Below are 20,223 nucleotides of genomic sequence, written 5' to 3' on the forward strand. Positions count from 1 at the left end.
GAGCAGCTCTAAGCTCCGGGTACCCGCAGACGGCGGTGTTGCCTGCCGTTTTGTTAGCGCCGCGCTGCGGCCTGCGATGGCCAGGAGTCGGCGGAGCTGGGGAGCCGGGCTGGGCGGTCGGCGAGGCTTACAGGGGGCGTCCAGCTCGCTCGGCGCCCGCGCCTTCCTCCCGGGCCGCGCCCCCTTCTCGCCCCTGGCCCGGCTCTTCCCTAGTCTTCTCCTTCGCCACCCTTTGCTTCCTCCTCCGGCGGCCTCCTCTCCTTCCAGTTCTTCCTCCTCTTTTGCCCTCCTCGGGTTCCCCCTCTGCAGTTCGGTTTCTGCGCGCCTCCTACATGCTGCGCCCCCGGATCCTGGAGATGGCCCAGGCCTCGAGCGCCGCTGGGCGGTGACGCTTCCGCCTGCAGCGGTCAGAGAGTGGGATCAGGATGGGAAAGAGGTTGGGGCCGCCGAGCTGGGAAACCCGGCCTCCGGCGCGCGCTCAAGCTGCTGCGCACGCCTTCGCGCTCCCAGGAGCCTAAGTCCGCTGGGCATTTTCCTTCTGGGTCACCGTGCGAAGCGTTCTTTCTGTCCGCCACCTGCATCCTCCCTGGCCGCTTCGCCTGAGAATGGAGACCAACTTCTCGGCCACGAGCGTCCGCAGGGCGCGCACCGGGAGCTACCCGGTTCTGCAGGCCTTGCAGGTCTCACCACTCAGTGTCGGCGACCTTGACTGATGTCACTTGTCTTCCTTAGTTTTCACGCCTTTAAAACGAGGGTTTGGATGTGGTGCCCTGGCCGCTGCAGAGCTGCTCCAATTAGGGGGAGTGGCGGGGGGCTGGCTGTAGGCTTGCCAGAACTCGATCTAGGCAGAGGTCCTGCCCGGACTGTTTCGCCATCCCGAAGGCTCTCCAATCAGCCGGAGCAACTCAGGCGTCAAGCCGCACGCTGCTTTCCCGCCAGCAGACACTGGCTCCTGCGTTCCTAAAATTATCAGCCTATGGCTGGGTTTTCCGGGTACATAGACCAGGTGTATTAGTGAGTCTGTAGGGAGAAGCTTTACTCTGACCGGCCACAGTTTTTGACCGGCCAAGGTAAACAGATACTGCTCGTCGACAATGCGCTAGAAGCCGAAGGCTATTCTGTTACTTCGTGACACTAACCACCCTCGGGATGCAATGAGTAGGAAACATTATTCTCATTTTACAGACTTGGGAACTGTATGAGTAGATGGCGGAATCAGAATTCAAATCTAGCCTCATCTAATGTCAAATCGAGTCGAATTTCCCTCTCTAACCGGTTTTTCTCATTAACTTCCAGGTGTATTCTCATTCAACGTTTTCCATCATCATTATTATCAGTTTCTAATTACTCATTCATCAGAGAAAGAACTTTATTTGCATTTAAGGAAGTCAAAGGAAAAAACTAAGCAGGCAAATTAACCATTTTTTTTTCTATTCTACGTATTTGAAAAAAAAGCACTCTAAGGCCGGTGGATCGGAACCTAAATTTCTCTTTAAGGAGAAACACACCATTTTATTTTAGTCAATAAACAAAACCATGCGTAGAGGGAGGCAGCCAAGTGATGGAAGCTCATTGGGTTCAGAGATCAGATTAAGTGTGTGAGTCCGAGATGTAGGGAAGCGACCTCAGGAAGACACTTTCCCTTCGGAGCTTAGGTTTCTTGCTTGTAGAAAGCCAGGGTGGGAGATCAGCTCTATGGGTACTAAAATTAAAACACCGGCTCGGGAACCCTCCTGGTACGTGGAGAACGGGCGCCACCTAGTGGAAACTCCTTCGGGATGCATAGTGGACCGGTATAGAGAAGTACCGAACCTAAGTAGAGGAGACAAAAAGAAGAGGTTGGTTCCCCAGAACAGAATATTTTTGCTCCCAGTTTTATGTTTCCACAGCCTTACGTGGTCGGTTATCTAATAGCAGAGATGTTCGATTTTGAAAACTCTCCCAGACACAGAATTACACTTAAGACTGAGCTCATTCAAGGGTAGGGGGAAGCGATTGGGGGCAGGGTGCTCTTGGGTAGGAATCAGTTCCAGCCCCGGGGGGTGTTGCAGTGGGGCGAACCTAGAGACCTCTGGCCTCCTTTCTAACCCATCTTGGATTCATCTGTGCGAATCTCGCAGGCCTGCACAGCTGTGGGTGTTCATACCACTCTCCCTGGGTGATGATTTAGGGCACCTGCAGCTTCGGGTTTTATTGGCGCCATAGGGATTTTTTTTTTCAGACTAATTTATTCGCAATACTAATGAGTTATTAGCTCTAAATGGAGGAATGTTCAGGCTCTACAAAGCCCATCTTCTCCGCAGGGTATTATTTCTCATTTGGGTTGTCATCAGAGGGTGGGTAGAGGAAAGTGCTATTTGGGCCAGGGAGAGGGAACTCCGAAGGGGAGCAGGTTTGAAACAATACAGAGAAAGGTGTTTCGTACTGCTGGTTGTGCTGAGTTTGAGACGATTCATTGGGTTTCTGTCTCTCAGAAATTATCCTGGGGCCTCCCTGTGTTATACCAGGGTCTCTTGGCAAGTCTCTCAGCTCGTGCCTACTCTCAGGCACTGTGCCGTGTGTTTAGGTTCAAGGCCTTGGAAAACCCTACCTCGGACAGTTAGTGGGGGTGGGGGCGGGGGGATGCCATCAACAAACAAGTGTGCTTAACACAATGGAGAATACTTCAAGTGGTGAGAAGTGCTATGGAAAAATTAAAACAGTGATGTGATAGAGACAGTAAATACTTTGTATGTAGTCAGATTCAAAGCAGAAATAGATACCTTGACAAGACTGAGGAAGTGATTTTTCAGAGAGAGGGGAAACTAACACAGAGAATATTCAGGTGGGAACAATCTTATTGTGGTTTAGATGTGGTGTCCCCCCAAAGCTCACATGTGAGACAATGCAAGAAGTTGGAGGAGAAATGATTGGGTGCTAGCCTTAACCTAATCAGTGAACTAATCCCTGATGGGATTAATTAGTGGCAACTGGGGGTAGGTGGGGTGTGGCTAGAGGAAGTGGTTCATTGGGGGCTTGGCTATGGGGTATATATTTTGTATCTGGAGAGTCTCTTTGCTTTCTGATCACCATATGAGCTGCTTCCCTCCACGTTCTTTCTCCTTGATGTTCTTTCTGCCTCACCTGGGATCCTGGAGGAATGGAGCTGGCCTTCTTTGGATTAAGACCTCTGAAACTGTGAGCCCTTAAACTTTTCCTCCTTTACAATTGTGCTGGTTGGGTCTTTTAGTTACAGCAGCGAAAAAGCTGACTAAAACAAATCTGTGATGGTCTGAATTTTTGCATCACCCAGTTCATATGTTGAAACTGTACCCCACAATTGATGCTGTCAGGATGTGGGGTCTTTGGAAGGTAATTCAGTCATAAAGATGGACCCCTCAGAATGGGATTAGTGCCCCTGTGAATAGAGACAGCAGAGAGTTTGTTTCCTCTTTCGGTGAGTCTTTGTCTCTTTTTGCCATATGAAGATATAAGAAGGCATCTGTCCCCAAACACTGGATCTGTTGGCATGTTGATCTTGAATTTCCCAGCCTTCAGAGCTGTGAGAAATAAATGTCTGCCATGTAAGCTCCCCCGTATGTGAGATCCTTGTGAGAGCAGCCCTAACTGGTGAAGGCACTATCCTAGTGTGCTCACGGACCCAACAGCATGCTCCTGTGGCCAGAGCACAGCGGAAGACAGGCAGAGTGCAGAGTGCTGGGGTCTCAGAGCCACCAGACCAAGCAGGGTTCTGTAAGCCACGTGGGGAGTGTGAACTTCACTGTAGATATGATGGGAAGCCATAGGAAGATTTTAAGCAGAGGTAACTGAATCTGTCTTACATTTTGAAAAAGAAGACATTGGCTGTTACATGGAGCAGGCCAATTCAGAGGAAGTGGAATGGAGGGTGGGGGCATAGAAGTGAGATTTACTGTTTTAACAGATTGTCAGTTTCATGAGGTGAAAACATTCTGGGGATGGATGGTGGTGAGGATGTCACAACCCTGTGTAGGATCTTAATGCCCTAAACTGAGTATTTTAAAATGACTTAAATAGTAAATTTTGTTGTGTATATTCTACTATAATTTTTTTAAAATTAAGAAGACTGACAGATACCAGATCTGTGGGTCGCCTGCCTCTCCAGGAGAACTACCTGACCCAGGCTCAGATTCTTGCACAAGCTTCTGGTTGGTCTCTCTGGTTCTCCTTTGGTTGCCCCTACCAACTTTTTGCCATGGAACAGCCCCTGAAGATGGCATTTCAAGATGTCAAGCCAGGGACAGAAATTTGGGAGCTATCAGCTGAAAGGCAGACCTGGATGGTCCTGTAGGAGAGACTGGGCTGATCCTAGAGAACTCCAGCTGCAGCCACCTGGGCCCCTCAACATCTGCAGACCCAATCACTGAGGGAGAGTCGCCAGAGCTGGAGGAGTCCCCAGTTCAGTAGGAAAAACCAGGAGAAGTTGGCACTTGAGACCAGGAGAAAAAAATGTCACACATAAGGAAGTGGTGAACTGTAAAGTGTGCTGCAGTTTCACAATAGGAGACAGAGGTATGGCCCTTGCATTTAGCAACATGGATGTCATCGGTCACGTTACAGGATCTTTTTGCAGGGTGACGGAAATGGAGCACATGTCAGGAGGAGGAGGTGGAGCTGATGGATATGGGTCACTCTGTAAAGAAGTTTGATGTGGAGGAAGCAGAGCAATGAGGCAGAAGATGGAGGGGATCCTACATCCAAAGATTCATTTTTAGGTAGAAGACAGTAGGGTAAGTGCATATCCTCTTGTAAGCACCCAGCAGAGAGCCAGTTGAAGATGCAGGACCGAGGAGGAAACTGCAGTGGTGTGAGAGGTTTGGCCTCTAGCCTGGGGAGCCAGTCCAGGGCCTACCAACTGGTAATCGAGGTGACAGAGAGTGTGGTAATAATAGGGCTGGCTGGCATTTACTGAGTGCTGACCAAGGGCTTTAGGCACATTAAATTCTCTTTCCAATTATCTCAAGGAATATGAGGTCAGCTGAGCCATAGTACAAAATGTTCTTTTATACATTGGGAAAGGAAGAGATTGGGGAAGCACGGTAGCATAGCTGAACACTATTCAGGGTGCATTCAAGCTTCACATCCATGAATCAAAAGCGTGAGCAGATAGCACAGGTGTGTGCTTTTCTCCAGTAAGGATCCCTCCACCCCTGTGGTGACGGGTGAGTTTTGCAAGGTTGAGGCACTGCTGGGCCTTAACAGAATCAGACCAGTAGGGATTTAAAGCTGTTGGACAGGGCGGAGGGTTTATTGTCATGGGTCCTTGGGATCCGAGGTGGATTTGAGCAAAATATAATGAGGAGAAATTTGAGCAAAAATAAATGAGGAGAGGGATTGAGAAGAAGGAGGTCCAAGAGATTAGAAGTCCTGGAAGAGTACAAAAACCAACAAAGATAGCAACAAAAGAACCAACCAAATAAAAGCAACAAAACTCGCTGGCGCATGAACACCAGGGAGAGGAGTTGGAAGGAAGGTGTTCGGAGATGCTCGGGACATCGGTGACACTGAGGACAATGGTTGACAAAGTGAGCAGAGGAGCTGATTCCTGAAGGTGCTCCTCTCTTGCCTCCTGACTCCTACCCCGGCCAGGCGATTCTCTGGTGCTCATGTGCTCATTTTACAACCTGGGCTCCTGCTTGTGCGACCCACGAGCTGTCCATCTTGTTTCTCATGTGGGAATCTCTGACTCTCATGGTCTGGCAAAGAACTTGGACAGGAGCATGTGGCAGGATGTACAGTGCTGTAAGGGGTGACATTGTAAAAAGGCTCTGTCCTCTACCTCAGGCTGATCTCATGAATTTGCTTAGCTCGGGGTCCTTCAGAGACTCCCTGACCCTTCCTTACTGTAACCCTTCCTTGAGCACACCCAGAGCTGTCGAGTGAGCTGCGTTGTGCCCAACCTGGGCATCTTGCCTTTCAGAAAGTCGACCAGTGGAGGCAAGTTGCCGGCCACCATACTATGACAAAAAAGATGCTTAATTCACAAGTGGAGGTTTTATAGAGTAACATGCCCTAAATTGCAGTCTTTGCACACCAATTTTCTACATTTTTGCCTCCTGTATGTATCCACGTATCATCACGATGTGTTTAATACCTTTATTTAAATGACTTATTTTTTTTTTAATGGTACAGAGGATCAAATCCAGGGGCACTTTATCAATGAGCTATATCCCAAGTGCTTTTTACTTTAAAATTTTGAGGCAGGGTCTGGCTGAATTGCTGAGACTGGCCTTGAATTTGCCATCTTCCACCTTCAACCCTGCCCTGCCCTGCCCTGAGTGGCTGAGATCACAAGTGTGAGCTACCACATTGGTATGACTCAAGTTTTAAAACTGTGAAAAAACTTATAAACTATATGTAGGCAATATAAACATGTCTATAAATATATAAATAAGTGGAGCATTAGTAACCTTTTGCCATCTATAATCTTTCCTATGTATTTTGCAGACAGAGCCATGTTTAGGAACTCTAGTTAGATGCGGCAGGATGAGTTTGGCTCTCTGTTGTGAGGACACATTGACAAAGGCCAAAAGAGAGGTTACAGCATGCTAATGCCAACCTAGGACTTTCTTTCTAGTTTAATCAAGAAGACTGAAAGGGAATAGACCCCAAAGAAAGGCAAATAAGTCCACCAAGAGGTATACCGGAATGTTCATAGTCATTACCATATATATATAATATATATATATCCAGCAGCCATATGGATGAATCTCATAAACTCAGTGTTTTAAATGACTCACTGTAGTGCCCCTAGTGCGTGGAATGGTCCTGGAACATGGTAGACTTGTAGAAAGTATTCACTGAACACAACCCTGTGAGATGAGCAGGGCAGGTATCAGAATTTCTCTTTCTAGATGAGGAAACGGAGACAGCGAAGCCTAATAATTTGTTCTTGGTCACTCAGAACATGGCTGCTCCCTAGGATGAGTGCTCCAACAGCCTGCTCCGTAGGACGTGTGCTGGCTCACCATCACTCCAAGTTGCATAGTGGTTCCCTTAGCCTTTTAGCACAAATAACATATTTTAGTTTCTTATGTTGGTGTTAAATCATCTTCTGAGACCTAACTTGGAGATGTTTGTTTCCATTATGGGATATTTTGGACTGGGTTCTGAAAGGGAAAGGGCCGGAGGGCTGTGGTTCCAGTGAAAGGGGCTTAAGGTAGGGGAGAAAGCTCTCTGGAGAGATTTATGTCAAGGAATTACAGCAAATGCTGTCATTCTGTCTGAATAAGTGTGGCTAGAAACAGGAAGGGGAAAACAGGATATTGTGGTAGCGAGTCGGCTTAATGGAATGTCAGAAGAGCAGATGGGACGCGCCGTCCTGGGAACTGTCAAAGGAAGTAGTTTGAGGAGGCTTCAGAGGGATCCCTGCACAAACGCAGGTGAACTAGGGATGGGGACATGTGTTTCCTGTAAATTCCAAGTGGGTTGTTAGTGAAGCATTAAAAAGACAAGCAGAGGCACCTTTTCTTCAGGTCATCTCTAGAATAAACCCATGTTCAGGTCAGAAGGAAGCAGGGGCCCAGAGTGAAGGGAGGCAAATGTATCCAGGCATGGCTTTTGCTGAAAGGATAGATGTACTTTTTAATTTTAAGAATCTAAAGTGATCAATTACATCCTTTTAAACTCTTACAGTGTTTACTGGGAAAAATTTTTTTGAAGGGTCAGAGGACCCCATATGACAAGAGTTTTGTGAAATTAACAATGTTTGAGGTTTTTGGTTGAAAGAAGTTTCAGTTTGACTATTTAGAGCAAGACTTTTGGAAGATCAACAAATTGGTTTCCACAAACAAAAATAGCTCTATCTGTTGATGGTAAACTTGTTTTGAAAAGGTGCCATGTTATAACAAGATCATGGCATTTGCAGGGAAATGGGATGGCATTAGAGCAGATTATGCTAAGTTAGCCAATCCCTAAAAAACAAAGGGCGAATGTCTTCTCTGATATAAGGGAGGTGACTCAAAATGGGGTAGGGAGAAAGAGCATGAGAAGAAGATTACCACTAAATAGGGAAGAGAGATGGGAGGGAAAGGGAGGGAGAAGGGGAATTGCACGGAATATGGAAGGAGACTCTCATTGTTATCCAGAATACATGTGTGAGGATGTGAGGGGAAAAAAAAAGAAGTGTGTCACATTAGATTGGGTAGAGAGAAGTGTTGGGAGGGGAGGGGAGGGGAAGGGGGGATAGAAGGACAGCAGAATAAAATAGACATTATTATTGCTGTGTGTATATATGTGACTGTATGACCAATGTGATTTTGTAACCTGTACACTCAGAAAAATGAGAAATTAGACCTCATCTGATTCAAATGTATGATATATTAAGATCACTGTACTGTCATGTGTAACTAATTAAAACAAAACCAAACCAAAAGAATAAAATAGCAATAGTGAACAAATCAAGATGTTCTATAAATAATTTTATTGTAATATGATAGGAAGTCAAGATTAAAAGTCCAAGTTAAACACACACAATATATATATATATATATATATATTCTCAAAAAAAAAAAAGAAAAGAAAAGGTGCCATTTTAAAAAAGGATTCTGCTGGTGGTCACAGGGGAATGCATTCATTAAAAACTGACTGAGCCTGATCCTTTAGGTAATGGAAACAGAAAATGAGAACATAAAATTTCCTTAGAGAATCTGCAAAATTATGCTTAGTTTCCACTTTGGATAGTATGTCACACTAGGAATCTATAAAAGCCCTCTTGCAGGGTGACTCCCAAGTGCCAGATTAACTACTTGTTTGGTCAGCCTGAGGAGCACTGCTGAGCTTATCAGGGATGAAGGGAAACCCAGTAGCCATAGTGGTTCTTGTTTATTGAAGTTTAAATATCTAGAGGAGGTGAGATGGATGTAAGGGGTCAGAATGTGACTCATGCCAATTATGAAGCTATTATCTCTTGCTTCCAAGTCCATCTTTCTTCCTATATTCTGTTTTTCAGTGGCAGTTCAGGGTCTCTGGGTCCTTATGAAGGGTTTCTCCAGAGAAACGGAATGAATTGGATGTATATAGAGAGATGAGAGTTGCTACACTAGGGCATTAGCTCATGTGGTGCTGAAGGCTGAGTCCTTTGACAGCCTGTGATGCAGGCTGAGGACCCAGGGATGGTAGCAAGGCTCAGTCCAGATCCAAAGGCTTCAGAACTAGGAAGGCCTGAGAACCTAGGGGGCCCTGGTGCAAGTCCTGGAGTCCAGAGACCAGGGAGCCAAGCACAAGAGATTACCTCCCAGCTTGTGGAAATCAATAGAGATAGCCACCTTTTCTGTTTTTATCCCCCACCCCAGTCAACTGGAGGGTGCCTTGCTCAGATGGAGGGTGAATTTTCCCCACCTAGTCCACTCAGACTGACATGCAAAATCCTTCTTAGATATACCTGAAAAGAATGCTTTGCCAAGTTTCAAAGTTTTGCTTAATTCAGTGAAATTGTAGTACCACTGGTTATCCGTGACGATTTCTGCTCCCTCACATGCTGAAGTTTGAGTATTAGAGAAGCACGCCGAAGCAAGCATATAAAGCAGGGATTATTTAAAAAGGGGAAACATATACTTCTCCTGGGAGGGAAAAGGGGGCCTGTTGAGATGGGCAAAATATGATGTCTGCAGTCAAGGGGAGAGATGAAAAATGACCACATGCTTTTGTCCTTTTCAATGTTTTATTCACTCAAATCACTCAATACAAATCCTCTCTATAGGTTCATAATCAAGGAATGACAATCCTTAATGCTGGACATTGCAATAAACATCAATTCAAAGCAAATGATCCTAAGTTAGGGCCCTAGGAGCCATGAACCTTGACCACAGGACACAGTAATACTAAGCACTGCAAACATACTTAATCATGACAGACGTATTGCAGACATTCCCTCTGCATGCTAAGCTTAATTGCTAGATTTAAAGTCTTAAGTCTCAGGTCTCAAGTCCAGCAGATGCACACTCACTCAGACCACAGCCATCAGGTCAGCAATGGCCGGAGGCTTCTTCTGGAGTGAGTTGATGGCTAGTTGAGGAGGTGGTCATAAGGAGACACTGCTGTTCTCACCACAGTCAAGAGGCTGCTGTAAAGTTTGAGAGTGGTGAGGGTGATGCAGAGGATCAGGCAGATGATGAGAAGAGTTGGGATGTCAGTCCTGGTCCTCATCAGGCTCTCAGCGTGAGGGCATCAGTGTCGGCTGGCTGAGTGTCTGTCATTTGTTCCATTATTTATACTAAATTTTGGGAGCTTCTCCTTGCCCTTTGGGTCCCTATCAGCTGTTACCCAGCTTCTCAGTGACATTTTACATCTTAGAGAGGATATATGGTCTGGTAGTCTCCACCCTGATACCCTTCTGGCTCTTGTCAGGGTTGTGGAAAGTGACTGACTTTTATCAGGCTATGCCTGATTGACGTATTGCAGGGCTCTGTGGCTTGCCTGGTGAGCCTGCAGGTTTATCTTAAGATGAGTTTTAAAATTAGGCTAAAGCCTAGGGCCATCCTTCCAGGACCATAGTTGGTATCCTGGTATCCCAAGAAGTGCGAGTGTTCTGCCTTTTTATAGGTCTTAGGCTTCCTTTGCTCTCCTGCCTCTTCCCTTTATTTGTCTCCTTCCTGCATACGTGACTAGGCCCAGGAATGCTTACTGGGGTGGCCAAAAGGAGAGAAACAGGTGGGCTGAAGGGGAGAGGCAGGATGGAGCAGCCCAGGACACGTCAATCAACAACCTGGGACAGGTTACCTTAGCAACAGGTTGGAGTAGGGGCAGGTTCTTGATAAGGGTGGAGGAAGGGATTAACATTTCAAACCCTCAGGGGACAGTCTCCAACTTCCTGGACTCAACTCAAAAACTAGCCTCCTTGATCTGACCTGACTAGACTTCCCTATTTATGTTGACCGCCTATCTAATTCTGGCTTCCGTTGCACCTCATCAACCACTATGGGTCCAGCTGTCCTCAACTTGGCACCCACGTGCATCTCCTTAACCCAGAGTTGATGTACAGATGAAGACGACAGTGGCCTCAGTCTCACCTAACATGACATAGCCAAGTGCTCTAATCCCTCCCCAAGAAGAGGAGGTGCAGCCCTGAGGTGATGTTCGCTCAGCTCTTCTGATGTCATCACTTAAATACTGTGATGTCAAATTAATAAAACTGAAATACTGATATGAAGCCAAAAAATCTTATGTTACATGTAAAAGTACCAGGAGAGGAATGGAAACAAAGATATTTGCTTAATAGATGTATAATATACCGACACAAATGAATTCTTAACAAACTAGGAAGAAAATACTCAGACGACGTAGTCCTCATTTCTGTAGCCCTTCATGTTCTTCTAGGAGCAATGGACCCTGACTACAGGACATGGTAATACTGGCCATGCCCTAAGAGATCTCCTGTATTCCAGACCTACTCTTCCTCACGTCCACTGTGGAGAAGCAGCCCAACTTCCCCTTGGTAGTCTGGATCAATCACCCAAATAGCACACCTCCAACTTGGTCATGCTGGTCATCTTTTGATCCGTGATTCAAAAATCAAACCAAACTGTTGGTGTGCTTCCTTACTTCCCAAGCTGTAACATGAAATATGGAATCTTTGCTCCAGTGGTGAGCCAGTACTGATAAATTTGGCCTGATACCACTTTATGTTCCTCCCACCACCATAATCCCACACCATTAATACCCATTTCTACACATTGTAGGTCTGCCAGGACTCAAATCTAGTTATAAGTTTGGAAGCGAAGAAGGGTGTTGGGTGGGTCCTGAGGAGAATCAACATTGCCATGTCTGGCAATTGGCTGGGGGGTGGGCATTACCATGGTCTCAAGCAACGTAGAATTAATCCCCTCAGACAGGTGGAAAAGCCACCACTACTACAGGTGAGCAGCCTCTGGCAGTCAGTATGGGAGTGAAGAGGTGACTTCTAACAAGCAAGACTCATCAGAATTTAGAAGCTCCATGCCTATGGCCTCATCAGGGTCTTCCCATCCTCGCTTGCAGGATCCCATTCTTTCCCAACCCAGGGCTTTGCTTTAACAGAAGATCCTCTGTGAGCCTGAGTTCCACTTTGGTTGTATGTAATTCAGCCACATGAGAGGGCTTGGGTGTAATTTTCAGCAGTGTTAGCTCTGTGGCTACTGGAGAGAAGATTCTGCCTCAAGGCAGGCTCAGGAACGCTGAGGTGATTTGTACAACCATAGCTCTGGGCTTGTCTATTTCCTTCCTCACTTTGCCAGTGCTGTCACTGGGAGCAACCAACCAGCGATGTCACATTCCTCAATCTCCCACAAATAATCTAAAGGATAGGGTGTAGATCACCAAATTCCTTGCCTCCAGTGAGTGGCAACTTAGAAGTACCAAATGCATTTATTTTGCATATTTCTATGTGAGAGAAATGGAAAACTTCTCAGAATCAAAATGGCCTCACTTGTGTTAACCCTAACAATAACAAAAGGTAAATAAAGTCAGAAGATTTTGAAGAAAGGCTGATATGGTGATTGCCTGTTAGTAACTATCCCAAAAGACTCTGCTGGACTACAGGTTTGCACAGAGGCCACTGCAACCTTATGCATAAAGCTCTTGTACTAGCACATTTGCCCAGCAACTGTCTGTCTGACCTTGCATTGATACCACCCTTGAATTGTGGCCAAGGATTATTTTCAAAATTTTGAAGTAATCTTCCTCACTTTTGCCTTTAGAACTTTCCCCTTGCTCACCCTCCTTGAGTACACAGAGTTCCCCATGGCACACACATTCCAATGAAGTGCTCTGCTCTGCTCTGCCCATTGCAATGCTTTTCTGAAATACTATTATTGTTTGGAGAATCTCTGGTTGAGTTTTCAATTAACAAGTATAAAGTTCGGGGGGCTGGGGAATGTAGTTCAGGGGTAAACAACAAAGCAGGCAAATGATGTGAATCAACACTTCTCGAAAGAGTACATACAAGGGCTGGAGATGTGGTAGAGCCCTTCCTAGTGAGGCCCTGGGTTCAATCTGCAGTACTGGGGCAGGGAAGGGGGAGACATACAAAAGTACATGACAAAACTGCTCAATATCATGAAAATACAAATCAAAACCATAATAAAATATCCTCTCACTCTGGTTAGAATGGTGATTATCAAAGAGAAAAAAATAATAGAAGCTGGCAAGTATGCAGAGAAGGGGGAGGTTTTATACACTGTTGGTGGAAATATAAATCAGTGTGGCACTGTGGAAAACAGCAGGAGATTCTTCAAAAAACTTCCAAAAATAGAACTGCCATATGATCCAGCAATCTCACTGTTGGGTATATGTTGAAAGGAAATGAAATTGTATTAAGGAGACACTCTTGTTTGTCTAGTAGCACTGCTCACAATAGCCACCATAGGGGATCTATCAAGATGTCCTTGCATGGGAAAAATGATTAGATAATGCAAATATGGTGTGCATGCACAATGGAATATTATTCAACCATAAGGAGAATGACATCTGTGACAACATGGGTGGGCTTTATGCTAAGTGAAATAACTCTGACACATACAGACCAATCGTTTATGGTCTCACTTGTAGGTAGGTGCCCAGAAGTGGACAGTACAATGGGGATCACCAGTGGCTTGAGGGTGAAGGCGTGGGGAGATGACTGTCCAAGGGTATGAATTTCCAGTTGTAGGATGAATGAGTCCTGGAGATCTACTGTTCACATGGTGACTACAGTTAATATTATTGTAATCTGTACACATATATTAGCTGAGTGTAGATGTTAGCTGTTTCCACCACACAGGCACAAAATGGTAACTCCATGAGGTGATAGATGTGTTAATTAGCTTGGTTTGGGACATTTTGCAATGTTTACTTATGTATTATCATCACATCATACACCTCAAATACATATAATTTTTTATTTATCAATTATGCCTCTCTAAATTATATCATTTTTTCCCTGGGGGCAGGGAATAAAGTGGCTAGATGGCCAGATCCTCTGGGGAACAGGGGATTTCCTCAAGCAGCAGCCAACCTTGTCCTGCTATTGTGTCTTTAGTGTGCCTTGTCCTTAGTGCGCCTTTTCATGTCTCACATTGTATGTGAACCATGATTTGAGTAAGTTTTGAAAGCTCTGCCTTACAGAAATTTCACAGAAATGTTCATAAAATTGTTAACCTGAGAGCAAGGCAATGACCCAGCCACAGGTGAATGGCTCAGTCTATAAGGTGGGTATGTGGAATACTATGTGGCAGTAAAAATAACCTATCTGGAGCTACATATAATTAACAGATTAATTTCAAAATATAATATAGAAGAAAAAAGCAAATATTAAATAATTTGTATAAACTGACTATATAAAGCACAATGCAAAACTTCATGTTTGGAGATGTATACATATGTAGTAAACTGACAAATGCCAATAAAAAAAAACCCCTGTATTTAGAATGATGGTGGCATTGTGGGGAAGATGAGTCAAATGCCCGGATGGGAATGGGCGTGTCAGAAGTTTCATGGTATTGGTATGTTCTGTCTTAAGCTGAAGGGTAGTAAGTGGGATTTCTTTTTTCTTTTTAGTAAGTTGGATTTCTAACAATGTGTAATATTTATCTTTTGGATATTTCATAAAATTATACAGTATTTTAAAAAAACAATACAAAAGGGTAGATATGTTAAATCCCCTATTGTAAAAGAAATCTATCTACATATTATATTAATTCAGAGACACAACTCTAGAATAACTGTCACGTATTCAAAGGTGTCTTAGAATTGCTGTGGAGTAGGTGGCAGTCACCACATGGTGAACCATGTGGTTCACCACGTTTGCCATGATGTATGAACTTGTTCAAAATTATTCATACTGATGTCAATTTAAAAGGCATCATGAGTTCTACATAATTTGATTTAAAAAACCAGTTAAAAGAGTGTACTGGGATGATGCTAGGCATGGTGGTCCCCGCCTGTAATCCCTGCAACTTGGGCGGCTGAAAAAGGAAGATTGCAAGTCCGAGGCCAGCCTCAGCAATTTAGCAAAACCCTGTCTCAAAATTCAAAATAATTAATGAAAAGGGCGAGGATAAAGCTTCATGGTAAAGCACCCCTGGGCCAATCCCTAGCAAAAACAGCAACAAAGTCCATTGTAGTTTGGCACCAAAACAAAATTACTGCACACTCAAAAGCACAGATACCTGGCCGTATCCACCCCAACCCTCCCCAATTCCTGGTCTTCTACTGGTCTACCTTCTCCTCATTTCTTCCCATGATTTCTTTCTTTCTTTCTTTCCTTTTTTGTAGTTATAAATGGACAGAATGGCTTTATTTGTTTATATCTTTTACATGGTGCTGAGGACAGAATCCAGTGCCTCACACATGCTAGGCAAGCGCTCTGTCACTGAGCTATGGCCCCAACCTGATTTTTTTTTTTTGGTGTGTGTGTGTGTGATGCTGAGGATGGAACCCACCGCCTTATGCACATGAGGCAAGCACTCTACCAACTGAGCTATATCCTCAGGCCCCATGATTTTTTAATGAGTCAATGTACACAAGTTTTGAGTGTGAAAGTACATCTCTTGGGAGGGGTTTGCTACCTAGTTATTGACTTGGTGTGACTTGGTGGTAAACATGGCACTCATGGTCTTCAGTCTATCCTGCTCTTCAGCTTCCATGATGCTCTCTTCTCCAAGTTCCAACCTTGTTTGAAACTCTATACCTATAAAACAAATATCCCCCACCCATCTTGTCTGCCAGGAGTTAATCCTGTGTCCTAACTTCTCTCAAAAGGTGATTTTCTCTCCCTTGCCATTTTCTGTGACCAGACTTGAATCTCTGCTGCCCAGTTCTTTACTTCTGTGGCTGTCATCCCTTGACACTTGGGTTCATATTTATTCCTAGTGTTGGGCACAGGGCTCAATAAATATGCATCTTTATAGGACAGCACTTTCAGTGAAAAAACTGTGGCTCTAAAGCTATTTTCTATTTTATTCCTGATAAAAAGTGTTCCTGTCATTGAAATATGAAAAAATCTTGTTCTTGATTTAGTTACACGAAGATGCAGTGGTAATTTTAGAAAAATGTAAGGTATTCTTGAACTTAGGAGGAATAATTATAAAAAATAAAAAAAAAAAAAGAAAGTAAACTCCTTCAGCATTTCTTCCTGTTAGAATCATCTCCCCTTATCTCCCATCAGTTAGGTTTTACAAGTTGGAGAGGTGCTGGGGGCAAGCACCTACCTGACCATGGCCCTAGGTCAGTGAGCATGCTGGGGAGGTAGAAGGATCAATGCTTCTCTCCCAGGGGTAGCGGACAAACCCTCTGGGCTGCGCTAGAGACAAGAAACAGCTCAGGCTCAGCTTTGCCATCAGCTCACTGTGAGACCTGGTGGAGAAGGGGATTGTTACCTGCTGGTCATTCTGAATTGGGGTGGATGTAGTGAGCCTTAGTAGGTTCTAGAATTTAACTCCAGTGGTATAAACCTGAGGAAGTGGTCTTTCTCTGGGAATGGGAGGATGATTGTGTCGATTACCAAGTGAAGAGGAATTAGCCACCTTGCCCTGGGTTGTGGGATGGTCTTCTACCTTCAGTATGTCTCACAGGATTGTGGCAGCTTTGTCTCAGCTCTGTGATGAGGAAAGCAGATGGCTAGGGTCCAGTGTGCCCATTGAGAAGTACTGAGGCAGTGGCAGTGGTGATGTCAGGAAAATGACAAATGTGGAGAGGTGTTTCTTAGTGGGGTTAGTGGGGGAACCCTAGGTTTGTCCCATGAACTGTAGGAGGTTTCACATTCCTGACCTGTTTTTTTTTTTTTTTTTAAAGAGAGAGTGAGAGAGAGAGAGAAAGAAAGAGAGAACTTTTTAATATTTATTTTTTAGTTATCGGCGGACACAACATCTTTGTTTGTACGTGGTGCTGAGAATCGAACCCGGGCCGCACGCATGCCAGGCGAGCGCGCTACCACTTGAGCCACATCCCCAGCCCCCTGACCTGTTTTTTTTCTAAATGCTAGCAGTATCAAATCATCATATCAACCAAGAATTGCCCCCACACATTCCCAAGGACCCTATGGGAGGGACCTGCTCTCTACTCAGGTTCAGAACCACTGGAAGCTGAGTGGTCTAGCTGACTTCCCCACTTGGAAATTCTTCATGCAGTTCTATTTAGTTTTGATTTAATTATGAGGCAGCCTTTCCTCAAAAACCAACTACTGAGTCCCAACAAGGTCATGCCCCACAACAGGATCTCTAAACTGAGGACAGTTTCATACTGAGAATATATTTTCAGGTCTGCACTTCTACTAAGCAATCTAAAAGTAAGCAGTGCAAAGACTGTACAGGACTGAGAGCCTTGGAACCTAGGCAGACTTCTAACCTTGGCTGACTTTAAGACAATTCACGAGATTTTTGAGATTTGGTTAAAATTCTCCCATATAAATAAAAATGAGAAACTCTCATGTTTCTGGTCTGAAGATTCCTTCTAGGTCTAAAATTCAATTCTATCGGCCATTACTGACTCATCTTTGAATATGAAAATTCCAATTACTTGTAGAGAAGAAATGGTTTGCACAAGAAAAAAAATTCAGACACAAGAAGAAAAATTCTTACCACTCAAGTTTTAGGGAAACATTTTATAATTTATATATAAAATCTCAGTAAGAAACCATGTAAAATGACAGAAATATCCACCTTACATTAAGCCAAAAAACAAAACAAAAAATAAGAAAAATCCACACATACTGAATGTAAATTTTAATTATAAAATAAGAATATGAACAAAACATTTTAAAATAATCTCAATTATTTGGCAACTCATCACATCATTGCAAGAGACAAATTTGACCTTAAGAAAAGTTTATGAAAAACTTAAATTGGACAGTTTGTTCATATGGGAGTTAAAACATGTTTAAAAAAGAATCTGGCAATAAAACCAGTTTCTATCCTGAAATAATTGTATATAAAACATAAAATCCTGAAGCTGAATAGACAGGAGTGATCTAACATTCAACGCATTTCTCTTCACTGAAAAAGATAGGGAAAGAATATTGGTAGAAGCTTTGAGCAGCGGGAGAGTGGAATGGACACCCAGAGGACCCCACTGCAGGGGTTGGGGGGGCATGTCACTTCACCTGACCCAGGTTCTCCAGCGTCAGCGGGGCTGGTGGTAAAGTCACGGATGCAAATATAATCTAAAAATGAGTTAGGTTCTTAAAAACAGTCACGACTGTGAAAAGAAAAGCAGTGGAGACCCTTCTTCAGCTCAGCTACTTTACTTGGCTACATGCGAGCGCCTGTGTTTCCTGCCAGGTCAGGTTCACACAGTCACAGGGCAGGCAGAGTCCTAAAAATTTTCTACTAATGACTGCATAGCATTTAAAACCCTTTTTTTATTAAAAAAAAATAATAAAATAAAATAAACAGATATAGTAAAGTTCACGGATAAGTTTTCTCTGTAAAATAAATAAAGTGTTCATTGATTAGCATCATACATAGAGTAAAATACAACCTATTTTTACATGTTCATATACTATACACAGATCACCAGTAGGCAGCCTGGTGTCTGATGGCTGGAAGGGTTTGCATTAGTGATGTGTCACATTGGGAAATCCCAATTTTGAATGTTAAAATATACAACTCCTTTGTTTTGAGTTCAGATACAAAGTAAACTTACTTTCCTTTATCTGAAATAAATGTACATAATATCTTCTATGAACAATAGTTTATAAAGCTGTTTAAAACATAACAAGAAAAAGCTTGCACCTAGGAACTTACAGCACATGCATATCCTTTTCTTGGTTGGGGGAAAAAAAGCCTACGGCCCACGAGGATGATCATCGCCTCTCCACTATGCTCCTCAAGCCACCAGGGAGGGTCAGGTTACCGCTTCGCCTTTTTCACAGGAGCTTCTTCTACTCTTTGCTGGCCTCTTGTCCGGGCCCCAGGAGGACTGACTTCTCTCTTGCGCTTAGTAGAAGGGGAGAGCTGTGTCTTTGATCTGCATTAAATAAAAGTCAAGGCAACAGTGAGTTAAAAGCGCTACTTCAAATAATTTGGGAGACCTTCAAAAAAGGGTTTTTAACTGGACTGCCGAGAAAAGCCCAGTGGAGTTTATATAAGAAAAAGAGCTTGAGATAACGGGACACATTAACCCAGAGTACTAGAGGAGTGTGGAAGCCTCTGGTTTCTGCTCTACCACCCCTAGGTGCTGACCTGGGCAGGCTGGCTTCCTTCTTTGGGCCTCACTTCTAGCTCTGAAACAAAGAAGTCAACTGCTACTCCTACCAATACATACCCTGTCCCAAAGTGAAACAACTACCAAGAGCAGGACTGTAACCCAGGGTCTATCCTAGTGCAAAACCATGTTTCACAGTACAGCATTACAGAAACAGCTGGCAAAGGAAGAGCAGGATGATTGGAAGAACATGCTGACACTCACAGCATGTCCTCTAGTCTGCCATCAGAACTGTTAGGACTCCAATTAATCATGTTATTGTCCTTAGATGTATAAAATCCTTGTTGGCTCTCTGAATTTTCGGGAAAAGTTAACCAGAGTACAGTACACAAAATCTTTTATAATCAGCCCTCTATTATTAACAAATGTTTTATTTATATCTTCATGCTTTGACATGATTTTTTTTTTTTTTAATCACCTTCTACCTCCCATCTGATCAAATTCCTTGGCTAAGGTCCAGTTCAAAAGCCACTCCTCTGGGAAGCCTTCTGTATCACAGAACAAGCTGTGCCTTCCTAAGAAACCCCACGGTACTTTCTATCTTCATAGAGCATTTGCCATTATAATTTATCTGTGGTGTTTATTAAAATTTCACGTTACAGTCAGTATTGTAAAGCAGCACATTAGTAGAACATATTAGAAAATACCACTGATATTAAATCTATTTAGTTTTACTCATGCAAACTTGCCTCAGCTTCTACAGCAGGAATGTTAGCACCAGATATACTGCAAAATATATTTTACTGTGGGTTGTTGTCAAAAAAGCATTCAAGGGGCTGGGGCTATAGCTCAGTGGTAGAGCACTTGCCTAGCATGAATGAGGCACTGGGTTCGATCCTCAGCACCACTTAAGAAGCAAATAAATAAAATAAAGTTATATGTAAGACTTTGAATGCTTTTTTTTATATCTTTCCCAATAGATTAGATGTTTACCCAGGTTGGATGTTAAGATTTATTAATTTTTCTAACTCCAATGCTTAGTACAATGCTCCACACAAGGAATAAGCAACACATTTCTGCCAATGAATGAAAAGACTAGGAAAGCCAAAA

At 43.8% G+C, this 20,223-nt stretch overlaps 1 protein-coding gene across 1 annotated transcript in view; it reads right to left on the reverse strand.

Annotated features, from left to right (window-relative positions):
* Positions 1 to 17,631: 17,631 nt before the first annotated feature.
* Positions 17,632 to 20,223, reverse strand: part of Bod1l1 (biorientation of chromosomes in cell division 1 like 1) — a 52,605-nt gene continuing 50,013 nt past the window's right edge. The window contains exon 26 of the mRNA XM_076865336.2: positions 17,632 to 18,936. Within this exon, the coding sequence (XP_076721451.1) occupies positions 18,819 to 18,936 (118 nt within the window). The 3' untranslated portion in view covers positions 17,632 to 18,818. The remainder of the gene's footprint in view (positions 18,937 to 20,223) is intronic.

Source organism: Callospermophilus lateralis, chromosome 8 (assembly GCF_048772815.1).
Source record: "Callospermophilus lateralis isolate mCalLat2 chromosome 8, mCalLat2.hap1, whole genome shotgun sequence".
NCBI lineage: Eukaryota > Metazoa > Chordata > Mammalia > Rodentia > Sciuridae > Callospermophilus > Callospermophilus lateralis.